The 13,900-nt window shown below is 38.0% G+C and overlaps 1 protein-coding gene across 1 annotated transcript in view; it reads right to left on the bottom strand.

Moving 5' to 3' along the window:
• LOC141492102 (EGF-like and EMI domain-containing protein 1) overlaps positions 1–13,900 on the bottom strand; it is a 463,938-nt gene that overhangs the window by 61,972 nt on the left and 388,066 nt on the right. Inside the window, exon 4 of the mRNA XM_074192727.1 lies at positions 13,349–13,471. Coding sequence (XP_074048828.1) covers positions 13,349–13,471 — 123 coding nt within the window. The remainder of the gene's footprint in view (positions 1–13,348; positions 13,472–13,900) is intronic.

The following is a 13,900-nucleotide window of genomic DNA, read 5'->3' as shown; positions in this document are numbered from 1 at the left end:
GACTCCAGGGTGGCTGCTCTATCCACTGCGCCACCTAGCCACCCCTAAAGTGTTTTTTTGTTTTGGTTTTTCATTCCTCTTTGGTTGTAAAGAAAAAAAAAAGGCTCATGGTTCCTCCTTTAGTAGGTTGTCTTAGAACACTTTAAAAGAGTTCAACCAGGAAAAAATAAAGTCCAACTCAGGGACCATCTACACACAACCCACCATCTAGCAAACCTAGGTTTAAACCCAGTTCTTCAGGCCTAACTATGGGTTAGGTATTTTGGTAGTATGGAAGCTCCTTGAGAAATTCATTTAGCAGATCTTTTCCTAGAACCTAGTCTAGTGCTTGGCACATGGTCTATAGCTCAGCTGGCACATGAGAGGCAAAGGCATGATTTTTCTTGTTGGCCACAGAACCTTTCAAATCAATCACTGCTAAGTATTAAGTGGCCTTGTGTGGCCAGTGGAAGCTATATGTACAAAGAAGGACCCCTACTGGCAAATAGTTAATATTCCAATGAGGAATCCAATGAGTACACATATAAATGTATACAAAGCATAGTTTGGGTTATATTACCAGGTAGTCTGGGTAGAGGGTACTTCCATAATCATGAAAGGCTTCATCTAGTCTAGAGAATAGTATCTGAAAGTCGTCTTCCTGGCAGAGAAGGCATGTAGGTGGCAGAGATAAGGAGAGATTCACTCTAAAAATTATCATGGATGGAAGGTGCCCCCATGTAGATGACAGCATGGATTTTTCAGGCATTAAAGTATTATCTCTTTGAACATAGGAAGGTTCCTTCAGCCATTTTCCAAGTACTGAACCCAGCATTGTATATGAAGGATCCTAAAAAAAAAGTGTTGCTTAGAATGATTCTCACTGTAGAAAGATACATGCTCAAGAACTTGGCCAGTGCTTCTAAGAGGTATTAATTCCTCCTTCCTGTTTTGGGGGCCTCCATTCCTGCCTCTCTAGACACTTTCCCACCAAGCTTCAGCAGCCTTCAAACCCTGAAAGAGCCCTCTGCCCCAGAAGCCTTCTCAAGCTGGCCATCCCTCCGCCTTGCTGTCCTCTTTCTCTTATTGGTCAGTTCCTCTATGTCAGGGCTCAGACCAGCTACATATACTCCTTTTCTCTGTTGGACCTCTTCCCAATTCTCTGCACTTCTTTTTCCTTAAATAATACTTGTATTCCATAATAAGTAGTTGTGAACTGATTGATTAAATAATTATAAAAGACCCTTTCAATCCCAAAATTAATAATCCCCATTTAGGGTCACTTCAGAGGCATCAACAGATAGAGCAGCCAGGTTGGAGTCTGAAAGATTTGAATTCAAATCCAGCCTCAGGAACTTACTAGTTGGGTGATTCTAGGAAAATCATTTAATGGCTATTTGCCTCAGTTTCCTTATTTGTAAAATGGAGATAATAATAATGTCTACCTGAGAGGGTTATTGTTAGGATCAAATGAGATAATAATTACAAAGTGCATAGTATAGTGTCTGATACATAGTGAACACCATAAAAATTTTGCTAATATCTATAGGTAGCAGGACCACCAGAAGCCATATAGTTTAGTCCCTTTGTTTTCAATTAAAGAAACTTAAGCAGGGAGGGTTTGAGGGATTTGCCTTGGGTCACAGAGGTAATTAAGAGTGCCAAGAGTTTAATCTGAACTCCAGTCCTTTGACTTTAAAAACAATGCTTTTTTCCATTGTATAGATTGAATCAATTATTTTCTTTTTTAAAGATATTGCTTCCCATATGAGGCTCAATTGTTAGTACCCTCATCAAGTAATATGTATTTTGGGGCATGTATGTAGCACAGTGGATAGAGCACCAGCCCTGGAGTCAGGAGGATCTGAGTTCAAATCCTGTCTCAGGCATTTAATAGTTATATAACTATGTGACCTCAGGCAAGTCACTTAACCCATGGCCTAGCAAAAATTAAAACAAAAAATAATATTATATATACATATATTTACTTTATACATATATAGCTACATGTTTACATGCATATTATTACATATATATATGTATATATATATATATATATATATATACTTAACTGGAGCTATATCAATTCTCCTAATAAAATCTACATTTCTCAACACAATGTACTGTATACAATAGGTGCTTAATACATTTTGCTGAACCAACAAATCATTGAATTTAGAGTTGAAAAACACTTTAGAGATTAGCTGACATGCCCATCTCCTTTTCAAGGTATGAAAACTGAGGTCCAAAGATGTTATGCAGTTTGTCCAAGGTCCAAGAAATTATAATTAAAATCCAGCAGCTGACTCCAATATATTTTCCACTATACCAGAGAAGCCTCTGCTTTCAGGACATGATTTTTATTCAAAATATCTCCACTTATCTAACTATCTAATGATAGAAAACATTCTGATTCAGTTATCAGTAATTGGATTTGAGCTGAAATCTCTTGACTGGAGAGTAAAAGTTTCTTGTACAAGGGTTGATTGGTTGTGTCTTGAAGTTCATCAAATGTTTATCTACCCACCATTCTGTGAAAAGTTCTGTGTTGGGCCAGAGGGAAAAGAACTCTGTCTTTTGGGGTCTGTGAACATCCCAAACCAAAGAGCTAGAATACATTTTGAATACTGCATTGTACCTAAGAGAGGCACAAGGAGTTCTATGTAAAGAAAGAGGGAAGAGAGGGAAAAGGAGAAGAGGACAGAACCTTGGAGAATAGAACTGAACCAAAGGAGATAAGTCAGAAGAAATGGAGTCAGTCAAGATCAGAACACTTCAAGTGAAACAAGAAAATTCAGTGTCATAGGAGGCAGAGGGGGTAAGTCGAAGACCTGGCTGGGTCAGTGCCACTGAATATTATAGAGCATCTGAGCAGATTCAAGATTGAGAAAAGGTCACAATAGTTGGCCACCAGATGTCATTGGTGACCCCAGAGTGAATAGTTTCAGACAAACAGTAGGGAAATCTGACTGTAAGTGGTTGAGACAAAAACTAAAATGGTATAGAAATATGAGCTAATATTAACAGAGATGAAATAGAGGATAAGCAAAGTAGCTTCTCTGTATACTTAGGTGTACAAGTGTGTCATATAAATTCCAAGTGCTTTGCAAGATCAATAGAGAAAGAAGAAATCAATGAACAGCTGAGATATCTATAGCCTCTTCCCAGAGTAGCAGAGTGGTAGACAGTATCAATTTTCTGAGCTTGACTGTGTCCGTCCTAAAGTGTAGGCACTTCTGGTTGGGAATGAGGTGGGAGTCTGGGGGACGGCTGAAAGAATATTTGAGGCCAGTTCTCCAAGTGTAATGACATTCAGCATTAGGAGTTAATGGAACAGCAGAAAATTTGATTAGGTGAAATGTGATTTTTCCAGACTGGACAATGGTCAGACAACTCAGATATAGATATAGCTATCTATCTATGTGCATTTATAGATATATCTATATCTATATATAGCTATAGCTATCTATCTATACATAGATTTATTTTTGGTTATAGCCTTTATGTACAGAAATTTCACTTCCTTTCAGACTAGGCTCTTGAATCAAATGGAAAACCTACCTTCAAAGCAATAGTGAATCTGAGAAACTTTCTGTGAGTTTGTCACTTTAAGGTAAGAAATCTATGCATTTCAATATTGAAAAGTGGATACCACATAAGTGGATTTCCAAGGAGGTTGTATGCAACATTACTGTTACACACATTGATGTGATTAAATTAGAGGAAAGAATGAGTTGAGTGAGCACTGAATGGAAGAAAAGGTCTAGAGATGTGTGCCCTAGTTTTGCCTTGATTATAAACTATGTTTATATAAACACTAGTTATGTGACTTCAAACAGGTCTCTCTCTGGACCTCAGTTTTATGATTTGTCAAACAAGGAGAGGAAATTCAATCATTTTTTTTTTTGCAAGGCAATGGGATTGCATGACTTGCCCAAGGTTACACAGCTAAGTAATTATTAAGTGTCTGAGGTCAGATTTGAACCCAAGTCCCTCTGATTATAGGACTGGTGCTCTATCCACTGCATTAACTACCCCAGAAATTTAAAAATTTCTAAGCTCCATTCCAGCTCCCAAATTCCAGGATTCATAGCCAGATTGCTTAAGTCAACTATTTGTATATTCAATCATATTTTCCATATACTGATCAACAATCACCTGTACCTGCTGTGTGGAATTAGCCTTTTTTTTATCTTGGAAATGCATTTTGAAAGATGAGGTGAGTGGGAAGAAGTTGTCCTCACACATACAAAAGATAACACTAAAAAACCTTCAAAGGAGACTAGAAGATATAATATGCATTCTATGTTCACTTAACTCTCTCAGAGCCTGCATGAAGTTGTACAAGTGAGGTTGTACAATCATAGTTCTACAACCTCACTTGTTATCTACAATCATATATTCTTAAATCAGGACTGGACATACCCTCATTCTATATAGTGAGTAGAGACATGGGGAGGCATAGTGCAGATAATTTCAAAGAAAACTTTTTAGATATAGATGTGATTAACTCCAATAATCCAGAACAAATGCAATTTTTTTTAGGGTTTTGCAAGGCAATGGGTTAAGTGGCTTGCCCAAGGCCACACAGCTAGGTCATTATTAAATGTCTGAGGCCATATTTGAACCCAGGTACTCCAGACTACAGTGTCCGGTGCTCTGTTCACTGCGCCACCTAGCCGCCCCCAAATAAGATTTTAATACTTTATTATTTATTACTCCCAGTGTGGCAGGATACACCAGGAGATAGTGAGGGAGAATTCTTCCTTCACAATTCAACAAACACTATGTATTGTTTGAAACAAAGAAAAGAGGATGATTACTCATTGCAGCTGATCATACAGAGAAAAAAAAATTCATGTTAAGGAAAATGTATATCATTACCTATATAAAATATGCAAGTTAAGGAAAATCTCATTAACTCTTGCACTTAGTAAAATACATAATAAGGAAAATGTGTATTATTAACTACAGGATGTGCCCTTGTTAGTATATCTACTTTAATTAAATGGAAGGGAACCTGTCTGGCCACATAAATGAGAAGTTTCCAGAGACTCTTTTTAAATTTAAATTTTTTTAGAAGAGAGAATGACATTGAAGAGAACCAGTTGTTGACTCTAACTTGTAAAGTTCACACAAGGGAAATGCATGGCACAATGGTGAATAGGGAACAAAAGAGAGTCAGTTATGTTCCCTCCCAGAGTCAGTATAAACAACAGTACTACTTTAAATTCTCTTCTCATTTAGATAAGAAGGCATTATTTTCCCTTGGAATATGAGGGACTTGTTATCAGGAGATGTTCACCTATAGAAGAAATGACTGCTAACATTCAAAGGGGTTCAGAAGACACCATTTCAACTGAATTTAAAGTTGGGTATCTATGATGTATCAATAAAGAAGCATTTATCAAATGTCTATCACATGTCAGATACTGTACTAAGTACTGTGGAGTCAAGGAAAGGCAAAACAGAGCCTGTGCCCTCAAGAAGTTAAGAATCTAATGGAGAGAGCAAATAAATAACTAGATATCTTTTTTCCTTCCTTCCTTCCTTCCTTCCTTCCTTCCTTCCTTCCTTCCTTCCTTCCTTCTTTCCTTCCTTCCTTCCTCTTTCCCTCCCTCCCTCCCTTCCCCTCTCTCTTCTTTCTTTCTTTCTTTCTTTCTTTCTTTCTTTCTTTCTTTCTTTCTTTCTTTCTTATTCTTCCTTTTTCCTCTTTCTGTTATCTATCTACTGTAAGTTTGTCTAAAAATATATGTATTTATACATATATATATATATATATATAGCCACATGCCTTTTCTTACTCTAATATTTTAGGTGTTAGATATTGATGGGGTAGTATCATACCTCTGAGAATACTGCTGATTTCAGATTCTGTCTCCCTGTCTTGATTCTGATTTCCCATGTTGAGAAGATATGTTCACACATACATATATATGTGCAGACACATCCATATTGGATATATATGTAGAAGGAAAAATTAACATATAAAAAGAGAGTGAGTGGAAGGAGGAATGAGACAGCGAAATTGAGAGAGTGAGAGACAGAAAAAGAAAAAAAAATAAGATGGGGGGAGAGAGAGAGAGAGAGAGACAGACAGACAGACAGACAGAGATAGAGACATGGAGAGGTAATGCCACAAAAGAAGGCATTAACAGTTTAGGAGATCAAGAAAAGTTTCCTGTAGTTAGAAGATGGATTTTGAAGTGAGTCTTCAGTGAAACAGAGGCAGAGAGGTGGGGAGGCAGGATATTCCAACTAATCCCTGATACCTAGCATCTAGAACATTAAAGTAAGATAGGACCTTAGAAGCCATCAAAATTATATTTTCATGGCCTTAGATATGGATAGAACACTTAAAGAGTTACTTGATCCAAAAAACCATTTACAAATGAGAAGCCAATTCAAAGCTTTAGGTAGGGTTGGATCCCAGATCTTCCTTTCTCACATTACTGTGTGGTTGTTTGTCCTTCATTGTTGAAAAAGACATCAGGGAAGTGATGCCATGACATTCGTGTGAACTGGATTTAAGTGTGGGAATGCTGTACAAGGTCACCAGCCTCACTTTCTCCTCCATTCACTAGATCCAGGGGCCACATGAATTAGGATGAGTGGGGAATTCTAGGCAATCAGGGTTAGGTGATTTGCCCAAGGTCACACAGCTAGCAAGTATCAAGTGTCTGAGGTGGGTTTGAACTCCGGTCTTCCTGATTCCCAGGCCATTTCTCTATCCACTGTGCCACTTAGCTGTCCCCAATTTACTGTGCACCCACTTCATAACCAGAACACTAAATATGGTATTTATGAAGTGTTTACTATGTTCCAGGAAATGTGCTAAGGTTCTGGAGGAAAATCAAGTCAGACCCTCCTCTCAAGATGTTAATATTCACTTGGGAGAAGACAGCACATAAAAGGGAACTGAAAAACACAGTGTGTGTGCTTGCATGCGTGTGTGTGTGTAAGAAAGTGTAAGTGTGCATATGAGTGTGTTTGTGGCGGAGGCAAGAGGAACACAGACATTGTCAAGCTTGACTAGAGGATGGTGAATAGGGCTGGTTTGGGGAAAAAAAATGAAGTGAAATCTCACTTTCCCAGGAAAAGAATCAGTTAATGAAGGAAACAGTTGAGGATGACCACCATGACTCAGGCAGAACAATATGGAGATGGGAAGAAACCTGAATGTTCCTTTTTGATTACTTTGTTTCACAGAAAAAGAAAACCAGCCCCAGGGAGTTCAACTAGCTAACTGCCTATTTCATTGTTTTCCTTCTTATTTGTAAGAATAGATAAAGGAAAACCTTGGTATTTGAAACTATGTCATCTAAAAGGGTTTCACTCAAATGAAGGACAGACAAAAGAGTTTAATTAGCTACGTAAATCAGATGACTGCTATCCTTTTCAACTCTCACATATGTGGAAATACCCAATAGGTGGTTAAAGTTTGTATTTATGAAAGCAATCTTGGGAAGGTGAACAAAATTTATTTTTATTAAAAAAATGAAAATATCATTAAAGCTTTTTCAAATGACAATTTTATCCCATTCATAAATGGTGTCCAACATTTTTGTCCTCTGAATAACTCTCAATAGCATTTACTGTAAATGACCAATAAATAAACATGAATTAGTCATCCCTGTTCTCCCTTCAATTGGTGTAGCTCATTTACAATCTTTTTTCCCCATATAAAGTACTTTGAATTTCTAAACAAGCCCAAACATTTGAAGTTCAATTATGCATTTAAGCAAATATGAGAGCAATAACTACTCTGCTGTGGAGCATACAGAATCACGGTGAAGAGAACCTTCCTGCCAAATAATCACTTATGGAAATTAAAAGATGATGGCAATCAAATAAATATAAGGCTGTGGTTGGGTTTGTTCTTGGTTCTGCAGCAACGTGAAGCAAAGTGAAGTGGTCCTTACATGGGAAATACTTCCAACCAAACAAAACACTCACCTTACTCTTTTTTTGATTTAACTTAATTACCTGGGGGAAAAAACTGAAAATATTTATTAAGCACCTTTTTATGTACAAGATATTCTGTTTAGGGTTGGGGAATTTCTTATTTTTTCTCTCTTTTGTGAAGATGGAGGAAGCTTGGTAAAGGGAACTCCTTTTACTGAGGGTTTGATATATAAAGACAAAAGCAAAGTGATTTTTGCCTTCAATACACTTACATTCTATTTGAAGGATATAGGAAGACAGACACATAAACAGACATATTGGTAGGCATGTAAAGAAGTTATCTTCAATGTTCTGCAAATTTCAGAAATGAGAACACTAGCAATTGGGGTTAGCTGAGTATCTGGATAGAGTTTAAGGATGATTTTGAAAAAATCTCAGAAATCTTAAAATTGGAGATAAAGAAAGAATGCATTCCAGACCTGAGTGACTACTGGGTCAATGAAGAGAGAGGCAGGATATTAAAAAAATTTTATTGATTGTAACTGGCATAAGAGTTTGTCTGGATAAGAGAATGTAGTATGAGAGTCCTATGAAGTCAGACTAGAAGGGTAGGTGGGAGCCAGATTGTGGAGGACTAGTTAGTCAAAAAGTTGGCAGGGAGAACTAAGCTCAAATCTTGCCTTGCATACTAGTTGAATGACCCTAGGCAGATCTATAATCTCTGTCTCAGCTTCCTCCTCCTATGTTAGATTAGGACAACATTAAACAATCATCAACCTCCCAAGATTGCTATGAGGATAAAATGAGATTCTTTGTATGAATTAAAATTCATATATACACATAATACATATATTTTATATATTTGCATTATAAATATTTTTTCACAAATCTTAATGTTTTATATAAATGCTCTGTGCTATTTGTCATTTTTCATTATTTTGTTAATTTTTTTCAATTCATTTTAGAGGCAAGAGACCAATAAAATTTCTAGCATTAATATTAACTATTGCCAATATTCTTAAGAAAGATAAGGAAGCTATGTGACTAAAAATCAGTCTTATAATCTAATCTAACATTGATAAAGGATTTAGATCGTGCTAGTTTCTTTACATACTGGATATACAAAGGCAAAATTAGAAATAGTCCTGACCTGCCCATAGTGCTCTACTGAGCTAAAAATGTTGAGAAGGATGATTAAACTCTTTAGGCCCCTATATCCCTTAATTTTTTTAAGCTTTATTAGGAAATGAAAAATAAACAATGAAAACAAACCCCCCACACACATCCACATACAAAATTATAATCTATTAATAAATAAAACTATTATAAATGGATTTATTTATTTTACACAGGAAAACTCCCTCCCCCCCAAATGAAACAAGCACCATGGGTTGATATGGACCCATATCAGGGAAAAGAACCAGTTGTCTGGATCAAGATGACAGAGCTGGGTGGTCATGGCCAGTCTCATTTCCTAGTTTCCCAACATGCTTAAGATTTTTTTTGTATTGTTTTGCCTGGTAATTTATTCTCATATGATGGTTGTGATCCAGAAGTCCCAGCACCTTCATGATCTTGACCTTAATCTGTCACATTGGAGACCAGTTAAAAATAAGGTTGTGACAGTTACTTCTCTAAATCAGTTGACAACAGGAATGACATCACAACTCACTCTAAGAAAAGTCAGGGAAAGAATTGTAGAAAGGTGCTACACTGGCTACAAAATCTGGGACACAAAGGTTCCTACTGTGGGGACCCCACGCCTCCCCTAACTTCATTCATTCATGAAGGATGTGATGTGAAACTCTCAGGTCAAATGCTGTTCTGTTACAATAGTACAAATCAGTTCTGGGTTTATGCTTGCAGAAGGTCACTGGGCCAGACTGTGAACTAACTACTGGGAAAATTCAGAACACACACCCACACTCACAATTACATACACATATACACCTGCTCACCTCCTCCCCCACATTCATACCTCAAACACACACACACACACACACACACACACACACACACACACACACACACACACACACACGCACACGCACACACACAGAAAACACTCTTAGCCCCTTACCCTTTCCACTCAGTCAAATTTATTGGTTGTTGTCTGTTATCAAAGAGAACTAAAATGACATCACTGGGTTAGTCATTATAATGTGTCCTACTCAGAATGCTCTACCAGAGTTCAGGCACAAATTGATCATGTGAACTTTTGGGGTGGATTCTCTAAACTTATGCATCTTGCATTTCTTTAGAGCTTTTTCAATTCTTCTTTGCTCATATAACACAATACCTTCTCTGAGGAGGGCATGCCATGCAAGGTGGTCCTGTGCCAGTATCATCCATGTTATGCAATCAGTTCCAAAATTCTTAGGGGAAACCTTGAGGGTGACCCACAGAGATTCACCCAATCAACCCCATTCAGTCATACCCTTCTATCTACTCTGCTACACTCAAACCCACACACCACCATGCACTCATTCGTATATGTATATACAGACTCACCCAACCTTCCAAATGATCCCTTCACATCCAACACCCGCCAATTTCCCACCCACACCCATCTACTCCCTTCCTCCCCTCCCCACACAGGGCTCCCATAGACACATTCCATACAAGCTACAGAATGCTTTCACCAGCTCTATCTCATTCAGCACCACGAACAGCACCAGAAACAGATAATGGAGAAAAAAAAACCACTTTCCCAAACCAAAGATGCTGCTTCTTCTCCAAGACTCACTTGGTCTTTTATTCCCTGACTTTGTTACTCATATGTGCTTCTCACTAGGCTCAATTTATCTGACCAGACAAGAGCACAGTAGTGCTAAAGATGGGACAACTCCAAATGAAATACTTGTTCTTTCTGACTAGGGAAATCATTGAAATTCATCTGTGAGATTCAGATCCAGATGTTTCACTTTTCAGTTGTCTTTGAGGATTTCTGGTTCTTTCCCAAGGAAGGATGAATCATGAAGAAAGACTGAGGAAGAGGGACCAGGCCTCTCCTTCCTTAGAAAACAACTTGGAGATTTCAAAATCTCTGGAAAAGCCCCAAATCTGACTGATGGACCCAAAAATTTCAGGGATGATGGAATTAGAAGGCTCCTAAGAGACTGCTTAATCCAACTCACTCATTTTACAGTTGAATAACTAAATACTGAATGAAGCTCTTAGGCAGACTACTTTTTAACTTCTTCCAAAAGATCTAGGTTTAGGCCAAAATTATTTTTGTAATAGAAATGGAAAAGCAAAACAAAATAAAATCTTAGTTTCAAATGGAGAAGAATATTAATTGCTTAATCTCCTTGTAGGAGGAGCCATAAACCCACTAGAAATTATGCCTGACTTTAAGACTGATGCTTCCTCATTCACACCTGTTTCGATTTTTCTCCAACTCGCTGAGATCCTACTCCCAGCTCTGAGTCATCTTCCTTCTGAACCATCTGGTCGTACCTTTGACCATCTACCTAGTTCCCCGCTGGTCAATGGGCATTTGCTCAGGACAGAACCTTGGGGGAAAAAAGGTAGGAATGAAATTTCATGAGGCCACTGAGGGGACAATGACACAAATGAAGAGAAGTCAAGGGGATCATACTTTAGTATCATCCATCTTATGGATGATAAGAAAGACAGCCAGTCTTTATATCAATAGAATAGCCTGAAGGAAAAAAAATGGAACTCGTATGTGAATGTTGCACTGTCAAAAGGACCTGGGTTTAAATACTATTTCTACTATATACTATTTTTGTACCTTTGGGCAAATCATTTAAACTTTTTGACCCTCAGTTTCCTCTTCTGTAAAAAGAGAGGATTGGATTAGCTCTTTTTTAAAATGTCGTCTATCTCTAAATCCAATGATTCATTAACTCCTTCATCAAGTATTCATTAGACACTTCATGGACTAGGCAGGTATATATATATCTATATATATATATATATATATATATATATATATATATATATATCCCGTCTTCAAGGAACTTTGCATTATATCCATTCTTTTATATTTATACTAATTTATTTACTTATATTATTTATAGGTAAAATAAATATTTATTTATCTAGAGCTCAGAACAGCAACTAACACATAGCAGGTGCTTAATACATATTTCTTGATTGGATCTGGAGGGAACAAATTTGGACAAAGAAAAGCAAATATCACATATATACAAAGTAAAGACAAAAAAAATGGCAGAGGTGTAGTTCCCATAGTGAATTATTTTTTTATGAACCCAATTCTCAGATCTTCTCCAGAACTCCCTGTATACACACAAATAAGAGAGATCTCTCTTCTTTTTCATAAGGATTACAGGGCAACCTACTACATCATCAGGGACAGAGATGGTATTGCCATTTTCATTGAAGGTACACTGTGTCAAAGCTAGCTTCCAATGGAAGCCGAAAGTGCCTGCATGATCTATTTTAACGAGTGACATTCGGAGAAAGAAACTTCAGGGATCTGTGCTCTGGAAGAGAGAAGGACACCTGGAAGCAGCTTATCAATATACTTGCTACCACCTAATGAATGACCAGAGCTCTGTTTCACCTTGCTGTCCAGATGTGGTAGCCCAAATGCTGTGATAATTGCTCAAGTCCAGGCCGAACAAGGTGGCTGCTTTGACAGTCACCAGCACATACCCTTAATTATCCCCCTAGGGGTGTAATTATCTGCACCTGCCCCAGGCTGCTAGCACGGCTTCCCTGTCCAGCCAGACCTAAGCTCACAAAGTTGCTCTGATGCTGCCCTTGGGGGCAGGGGTTGGGAATGGCACCTAGCTCTTAGAGATTCTTGTTTACTAGGGTTTTGAGGGGAGGGGGAGTGGCATCATGATAGAAATCCCTCCTTAGAGAATTCCAAGAGAGGAGGAATTAGGAACCAGCCCGCCTTTGTCCCCTTGGGTAGCCAACAATCAAACTCAGATAGGAAAGAGAGGGGAAAACACTTAGGCAACAAGAAGATGCCAGTGAGACTTGCTTAGAGTTTAGTTAGGAGATGCATTGTTATCGACAGAACAGCTCCAAGGCGGAGAATCTCTCTCCTCCTCCCTTTGGTTAATTTTATACCCTTCTCTCCCAGACTTGACATATATGAGTATTTTAGCATGAGCATTATTTTCACCTTAGAACTAAATGAAACACTTTCAAAAAACAGGCACTTTCCAAAGAGAATTAGATACATGATTGAAATTCTGTAATCAGGATATGACACAACCAAGCTCCACTCTAATCATATGTTTTCCATAATAAGCTGTTTGAAGTGTTCTTAGGGTTACAATTTTATAATCTAGACATGAGAAGGAGATCTGCGTCCTTGACAACATGGAGCAGAGGTACTCCAACTGGCTCTGGATTAAAGACACGTTCCCCCTCCTCCCCCTCCCTCCAACCTGCTGTGACTGTATTAGAAAGATGTTCTCCACTGGCTTATCAGCAAGCAGGCAGAACTGAATGTTCTTACCTTTGCAGCCTTTCTGATCTTCTTTCAGCTTCTGGCCAGCTTGGCATTTACAGTAATAGCTGCCAATTGTATTACAGCATTGGTCCTGGCAGCCACCATTGTCAATGGCACATTCGTTCACATCTGCAAAAGAATGGGGAAGAATGAGCTCCTGGCAGGGAGAGATCCAGGTAGGGCCTGGCAGCTTAGGAGTTAGACAGAACTTGGGAGGGACAAAGAGAACCCTTTCTATAATTGATGAAACAGGGTCATTTCTCTGCGACTAATTGTTTTTCAGCTAGCTTGACAACAGTTGGATGTCTTTCGTGGACGGACCCAGAGATCTGTCACCAGCCCTAAATTGATCTATCAGTGATTTTGAAAAAAAATTCCTAAGTTGGCATATGATATCATGGTGAAAAGAATAGATAATGTGGTGAATGACAGAATTAGGTAGCTAAGAGAATTTAGACAACTGGAATAATGGAATGAATAGCTCATAATAATAACTGGCATTTAAAGAATGCCAGTTTCAAAGTCTGCAAGACAGTTTGCATATATTATCTCATTTGA

This window comes from Macrotis lagotis, chromosome 6, assembly GCF_037893015.1.
Source record: "Macrotis lagotis isolate mMagLag1 chromosome 6, bilby.v1.9.chrom.fasta, whole genome shotgun sequence".
Taxonomy (NCBI): domain Eukaryota; kingdom Metazoa; phylum Chordata; class Mammalia; order Peramelemorphia; family Peramelidae; genus Macrotis; species Macrotis lagotis.
Note: the sequence above shows the minus strand (reverse complement) of the source record. Positions and strands in the feature narration are given on the sequence as shown.